The 8,185-nt window shown below is 34.7% G+C and overlaps 1 protein-coding gene across 1 annotated transcript in view; it reads left to right on the forward strand.

Annotated features, from left to right (window-relative positions):
• LOC107730602 (serine/threonine-protein phosphatase 2A 56 kDa regulatory subunit delta isoform-like) overlaps positions 1-7,804 on the forward strand; it is a 23,986-nt gene extending 16,182 nt beyond the window's left edge. The window contains exons 4-9 of the mRNA XM_016541462.1: positions 2,797-2,996; positions 4,977-5,087; positions 5,824-5,916; positions 6,301-6,431; positions 7,315-7,374; positions 7,606-7,804. Coding sequence (XP_016396948.1) covers positions 2,797-2,996; positions 4,977-5,087; positions 5,824-5,916; positions 6,301-6,431; positions 7,315-7,374; positions 7,606-7,804 — 794 coding nt within the window. The remainder of the gene's footprint in view (positions 1-2,796; positions 2,997-4,976; positions 5,088-5,823; positions 5,917-6,300; positions 6,432-7,314; positions 7,375-7,605) is intronic.
• Positions 7,805-8,185: the final 381 nt, after the last annotated feature.

Here is an 8,185-nt window from a genome sequence, read left to right on the forward strand (position 1 = left end):
ATATATATATATAGACTGTGTCTGTGAATATTAAACTGCACAAAGACGATTTAAATACGAATGTCCTGCATGTTCATTGGATTACCAGAAAATACACAACACAGAGTTTGTGAAAAAAATATTATTCATTATTATTATTTATTAATTTTAGATGTTTACATTTGGAAAAGCTTTGCTTCCTGCATTAACCTGACCCTGTTGGTTTGGCAGTAGCTTGCTTGCCCTTACACAGTTACCTTGTTTAATTTCTTAATTCAAGTTATATATATATTTTGTTCTATTTGTGTTATTCAAGTTATTTATAATAAGTGAAGTGAAGTTTACTGTTAAGTGCACTGATGTCAGACTCATTTTGAATAATAAAGTTTATTGTTAAATTGTTAAATACCCTGCCTCCACTACCCCTAATATCGGCATCGGCCCCAAAAAAACCATATCAGTCGGGCTCTAGAACGGGGTTTGGCTGAGGAAAAATTTTCAGTCAAAAGATTTTTTTAATCTTTAATCTTTGACCCGTTTAAATTGATCAAAAGTGACAGTAAAGACATTTCTAATGTTACAAAAAAATTATTTCTCACACAAATGCTGTTCTTTTGAACTTTCTATTCATCTGTGAATCCTGAACAATAAAATGTACGACATTTTCCACAAAAATATTGAGCAGCACAACTGTTTTCAATTCAGCTAATCAGCATATTATACTGATTTCTGAAGATCATGTGATACTGAAGACTGGAGTAATGATGCTGAAAATACAGCTGCGCATCACAGAAATAAATGACAGTTTAACAGATATTCACATAGAAATATTTTAAATTGCAATCATATTTCACATTTTCCACTGTATTTTTTGATGCAGCCCTGGTGAGCAGAAGAGACTTGCTTTAAACATTAAAAATGTTACTTATTGCAAATTTACAGTAGTGTATAATTTTTACTTATTCAATCAGACTGCAAAAAGTTTAATTGTTTAAAATAGCATGAAGGAAAAATAACCTCTCAATTTCCAAAAGATAATGGACATCTAGAAACATTTATCAATGCATATTATTAGATATTATATTCTCCACACAGTCTAGTGTTTTTAAATATAGTGAACTGGTATTACCTGAATAGTTGGATAATATTTTGATGAACTTTGGGTTGCTTTAAAAGCATCTTTAGACTAACATGATGCATTCACATGTAATGCAATAAGTGATAAACATGGTTATTAAAATGAATCATGGTTGATATGACTTTTATTTCATTTATCGCCCTGGAAAAATAAGATCAAGCCGATTGCATTGCATTATGGGATGCATTATTTAATGCACGCAGAATATTTGCATGCTATGCACACAGTGCATGCAGAACGTGAAGTACTGAGGAGGGTTGTGTGAATGCTTTCTTTAGTGAACTGCAGATTGAATTAAATGCAGTCGTTTATAAATTGAGCTTCAGGAAATCAGCTCTGGTCAAACGCATTAGCTGTTGACGCTGACGTCTGTGATTCAAATGTCAGTGTCAATGCACTACTGTTTTCACATGTAAACCACAATCACCACTCCCATGTGCATAAAGGGAAGCGTGAGGCGAGTTTCTCACAGGCTTGACCTTTACAGATCACGCTTCAGTATCAGGACCAGACCAGTGAGGAAAACAAACACTTCTACACTTGTTCAGATCATTGAAGTCCTGTTTGCACCTAACGACTCTAATGATCCGCATTAAATATAGCTGTGATGAGGGCTGAAAAGCATCAGAAGTGGCTAAAAATGTAATAGCAAACATTGATGCATCCCAGACAACAACACTACTCATCCGTCAGTCTCTGTGCTGAAATAAAACAACGCTTTTAAAACATCGTGCAGCTTTAAAGGAAACCATGTGATCTAAACGTTCAGAGGAGCCCAAAATATACTGTATGTTTGTCTGACGTCAATACAGGAAAAACCTTGCAGCTGCAACATTGCTTTAACCCTGTAAAGCCTGACATATCAAATAATACTCTGATTTTTAAAACAGAAAAAATTGAGCTTTTACACAAAATATTACAAAAATCTAAAAACAATGTGTTTTTGTTGAGTATCATATTTGACACATATATTCTGATACAGTGAGAATGTGGAGGCAGAAAAGCTCAGTTTTATTCAGACTCAAACTGAGCAAAAATATGAATTTGGTGCAGATGCTGATATTCCTATGCTGAAATTCTGCTGATGCTTGTAATGTAAATCAATGAGATCTTTAATATCAGATGCTGACATAAAATGATCTAAATATCAGTGGTCGCTCTATATCTCCAATAATCTGTCTCAGTGAGATGAGATTGAAATGCTCCAAACATATAATGCAGTGATTGAGAGCTGAAGAAATAAAGGCTCCTCAGAAGATGTGAGATGTTCTGGAGGCTTGTGAAGATCATTCCTCCGCTGAGGAACAGTGAAAGTAAAGCTTCTGGAAACAAACGCTCCTCAAAAGATCCTGAGGATCAGATTTGAGACTAAAACATGATTGATGGAGAATCAAGTAAAGCTGAGCTGCTTCAGTGCAGTAAGAGTTCATCTGGAGATATTACTGCAGTTATTCTGACGATTAGATCAAGATCTGACAGCAGAAAGACACGAGAAGCGCTTCTACAATTACACTAAAAGAGCTTTTACTGGATAAAAACTCTAAACTATCAATCAGAGACGGAAGACATGAGGAGATTGAGTGTTACAGCAAAGCTTGATCATTTAGAGGCCTTCAAAAGTTTTTCCTTCCAGTGAGTAGATGTCAGTGTTGCATTAACTCTCCTCTCCGTGGCTGCAGATGTTCCTCCGGCCGAGCAGGAGAAGTTATTCCTGCAGAAGCTGCGTCAGTGCTGCGTGCTCTTCGACTTCGTCTCCGACCCGTTGAGCGACCTGAAGTGGAAGGAGGTGAAGCGGGCGGCGCTCAGTGAGATGGTGGAGTACATCACTCACAACAGGAGCGTCATCACCGAGCCCATCTATCCTGAGGTGGTGCATGTGGTGAGTACATGCAAACGCCATATCTGTGACCCTGGAGCACAAAAGCAGTGTTAAGTCGCTGGGGTATATTTGTAGCAATAGCCAACAATACATTGTATGGGTCAAAATTATAGATTTTTCTTTTATGCTAAAAATCATTAGGATATTAAGTAAACCATACATCAATGGAAAGATTATTTATTCTGGTTTTTTAGATGACGCATAAATCTTAATTTCGAAAAATTGACCCTTATGACTGGTTTTTTTTGGTCCAGGGTCACATTTAGGGTTTGAGACAGCTTGGTTCCTAGAGTCCTTAAAGAAAGAGTTCTGCCAAAAATGAATGAATGTGCTCACCCTCAGGTCATCTGAGATCAGGATGAGTTTGTTTCTTCATCAGGTTTGTAGAAATGTAGCATTGCATCAGTGTCTCAGCAATGGATGCTCTGCAGTGAATGGGTGCCGTCAGAATGAGAGTCCAAACAGCTGATAAAAACATCACAATAATCCACAAGTAATCCACAGCACTCCAGTCCATCAGTTAACATCTGGAGAAGACAAAAGCTGAAACAAATCCAGCATTAAGACGCTTTTAACTAAAATACGTTTTTATCAGCTGTTTGGACTCTCATTCTGACGGCACCCATTCACTGCAGAGCATCCATTGCTGAGACACTGATGCAACGCTACAGTTCTCCAAATCTGTTCCTGTGAATAAGCAAAAAAATGCACATTTTGGTCTAGAGAAGTCAATGCTATTTCTGTTCTAAAAAGTGGATCTGAACTATATAAACCGCTGATAGCGCATCGCTCAGCCATGCAAGGTTGTGTTGAGCATTTGGGCAAATCTGTTGGCTCCTCCGAATCAGATCTGTTGTTTCGCCGTCCTTTTAAGGGGCGGTTTTTGTCCGACAGCTTTGCGTTTAGTAGCAGAGCGTCGATTGACCTGCGGTTGGCCTCGGTGCTTCTGCCAGCTGCAGTTATTCCAGCGCTGAATTACATCTCTTTGATATTTATTAGAGCCCACAGCTGATGTTAAGCCGCAGCCTATCGAAGTGCAAATGGACTTGCGAAATAAGCATGACAATATGTTCTCAAGCACATTACCTGCATCACATCCCCTTAAACACACACACACTCTCACACTCTCTCTCTCTCTCACACACACACACACACACACACGCACACTCACACTCACACACACACACTCTCTCACACACACACACTTTGATGATTAAAGCCAAGAACTTCAAAGTGCTGCGATCGGGAGGATTAAAACCTTTTCTTCTGATTAATTTGTGCATGTGCTGCCACGTTTCATTAATCAACAAGCTGAATGGACGGTTCATTGATAAAGACTTACTCCTTTAGTCTGTTCTCAGTAAACAGATATGCATCTATATTAGGGCTGTGCGATATTGAAAAAAAATGCGATACGCGATACCTTGTTAAAAAATGCGATATGCGATACGATATTGCTTAAAGTGTGAAAAATCTATTTAAATTACATTTTTAAATATTTAAAATGAAAATTATATAACCAATTTGTTTCACATTCTTTCTTGGAAAAGAAAGAATCACTACAACTTCTGAAAGAGACCAGCAGTGTTTTAGCATTACATAAAAAGTAATGTCACAAATCAGAAAATGTAATTTTAACATAAATGTGAATGACAAAAAAAATGTAATACTAATATACTAATTGTATATCATTGTGACTTTGCTTTCCACACACTTTAAGTACTTCTTCATATACCACAGCAAAAACTATAGTCTGAGAAAGTTCAAACATGATTAAAGGAAAAAGTGAACAGTCAGTAAAAAAAAAGAAAGAAAAAGGGGGAAAAAATGATTTAAGTAGCCTATTATTAAAATGATTCAGATATCGCACGCCATTGCAATATGCAATATTTACATTTGCGATATTTCGATATTTTCGATATATTGTGCAGCCCTAATCTATATACACATTTTTCATTTTATGTGGTTTGTTTGTTTCAGTTTGCAGTCAACATGTTTAGGGCGTTACCTCCATCATCCAACCCAACCGGCGCAGAGTTTGACCCCGAGGAGGATGAACCCAATTTAGAAGCGGCCTGGCCTCACCTGCAGGTGAAATTAATACTTTTATCCATCAAGGATGCATTAAATTGATCAAAAGTGGCAGTAAAGACATTTATAATGTTACAGAAGATTCTATTTCAAATAAATGCTGTCCTTTTGAACTTTCTATTCATCTGTGAATCCTGAAAAATAAAATATTTCACAGTTTCCACTAAAATATTAATGTTTTCAACATTGATAATAATCAGAAATGTTTCTCAAGCAGCATATTATACTGATTTCTGAAGATCATGTGACGCTGAAGACTGCAGTAATGATGCTGAAAATACAGCTGCGCATCACAGAAATACATTACAGTTTAACAGATATTCACATAGAAAACAGCTGTTTTACATTCTAATAATATTTAACAATTTTTACTGTATTTTTGATCATATAAATGCAGCCTTAGTGAGCAGAAGAGACTTATTTCAGAAACATTGAAAAAATCTCACCAACCCCAAACATTTGAATGGTGAATATATAATATGTATACATGTATATAATACTATTATTTGTTGTACAGTCTTTTACTCACACACACTCACTCTCACACACACACACACACACACACTCACACACACTCACTGTATCAGTTATTGATACAATATAATTTCCCTTTAAAAAAGTGTGCTGTAAGACACTTTGGATAAAAGTGGCCACTAAATGACTGCTATTTTACTTATAAATGCATGTTTTTACATTTTGAAATGCATCTTTCAAATACATATTGTTCTTTCCACAGCTCGTCTATGAATTTTTCCTGCGTTTTTTAGAGTCACCAGACTTTCAACCAAACATAGCCAAGAAATACATCGACCAGAAGTTTGTGATGCAGGTGTGTTGAAATATGTGCTCAGGTTCATTTGTTCTCGGTTGTCTGTTTTCACTTGCCATTGAATAAATCATTAAAATCGGCAAAATGCACACGCAGGACTCCAAATACCATGTGCACATTGCAGTTTTATTTAATATACTTAATAAATATGTTTGTAAGTCCCTGCATTAATATGTTTTCAGTTTGCTTTATTTTAATGCATTTGTGTGTGATATAAACAAGTTTTTTTTATTACCTCAATAATATTAATGTCCACAGAAAACACAGATGTTTTGTGTGGGTCATCAAGTTATTTTTGCATTATTTGCATGATTACCAAAGACTTCTGTGCTAAAAAATGGATAAATTGACATCCGATAAACCTTATTAATGACTTGCTTGCAGCTCCTGGAGCTGTTCGACAGTGAAGACCCTCGAGAGCGTGACTTTCTGAAGACGACTCTCCACCGCATCTACGGGAAGTTCCTGGGTCTCAGAGCGTACATCAGGAAACAGATTAATAACATTTTCTATAGGTGAGACTGCAAAATATGACCCAGGACTTGCAATGCATTCAACTTTCATATAGGGCAAAAAATTAAAATCTCATTTTTTTCAGAACGTTTTTTTTTTTAACGATTTTTAACTAGTCGACTTGAAAATGTAACTACAACATGATTCAAGTAACTTGTTCTTCATTAACCCTTTAGTTAACGAGAATTCTATTCCAAGTGCAGCACACATGAAGATGTAAATGTTAAACAGATCGCTTGTTAAATATCTTTGCAGAAAAGATGCATGAGCTACAACTTATACATATTATATGTTCAGAAATATACGAGGTTGGATCGTTCTTTTCTCTTTACCGTTATTGTCAAAGTGTCTAATTCTAACGTTTGGTAATATTTCTATTCAAAATCGCGATTCCTCGATTTCTAAAAAATAAAATCGTGGCAAAACATTACATTCGAATGAATCGATAAAATTGGAAAAGTCGCCCTACACTAATTTCATAACATGACATTTCTGAGTGAAACTAAATATAATATCTGCCAAAGTGGACCCCTGATAACCTTTGATTTGATTTGGAAAATAAGAAAAAACATGCCATTGAAGCATATCTTTATATTTTTCTTAAAAAATTTTTTTTAGAGAATTTCATTTTAAAAATATTTGTAAAATTTCAAAAAGTTTTTTTTTTTTATTATTATTATTATTATTATTTTTTATTTAATTCATTTTATTATAACATTTATTTTTGGCCTACAGCCCTCAATCAGTTCAATCAGTTGGTTAGATCTTAAAGATTTGGGGAACTCTAGATCAGTTGATGATCGATTATACCATGATTTTATTGATTGATGCATAATATCTGTAATATATAAATTGATATACAATATGTGTTTTATCTCCATACAGGTTCATCTATGAAACAGAGCATCATAACGGAATAGCCGAACTACTGGAAATATTAGGAAGGTACGAAACATTTTTTGTTAATCCAAGCAACATTCGAACAGATTAATTTGATTGTGTATTATTGTGACGAATCACTGTTGCTTGATGAAATGTCATTATAATAATGATATTATTGGTGTCTTTGATTGTTTTTTGAACTCCGTGTCTCTGTTCTAGTGTGTTTGAAGCCTCATTCATGAAGTCTTGGTAATTATTCACTGTTTCACGTCTTGTTTTTCTCTTTTCCTCCAGCATCATTAACGGCTTCGCCTTACCGCTGAAAGAAGAGCACAAAATCTTCCTTTTAAAAGTTTTGTTACCTCTGCATAAAGTCAAGTCCCTCAGTGTTTATCACCCACAGGTACGATCTGGAGTTTATATCGAAATGATTCATATGCATGCGTCACAATGTGTTGAAAAAGTTATTTTTTATGTTTTATTAAGAACTTAAGACACTTTGTTTGTTTCATGCTAATTAAGCACATATATATATATACACATACAAAATATATATAACAAAAGAAATGTACAACAGTGATTTTATATCCATAGAAAGCACATTAAATGTAAGTTAAAGTGTCTACTTTTAAGGTTTCAAATAAGTTTTTGAAGAATAAAATGTTACAATTTGGTTGAAATAATGTTACATTATCATTCAGTGTAACACTTATATTTATGTAAAAATTCAAACAACATGCTTATTCTGACTTGTTTATATTAAAATATATAAAAGAATAAGAGAGCATATTACATTTTATTGTGTTTTAAATGAGTAAAACATTCTTACTGACAAATGGGCAAAATCTAGGATAGTGGCAAATTTTAAATATTT

Source organism: Sinocyclocheilus rhinocerous, unplaced genomic scaffold, assembly GCF_001515625.1.
Source record: "Sinocyclocheilus rhinocerous isolate Xijiao unplaced genomic scaffold, SAMN03320098_v1.1 scaffold2926, whole genome shotgun sequence".
In the NCBI taxonomy this organism is placed as follows: domain Eukaryota; kingdom Metazoa; phylum Chordata; class Actinopteri; order Cypriniformes; family Cyprinidae; genus Sinocyclocheilus; species Sinocyclocheilus rhinocerous.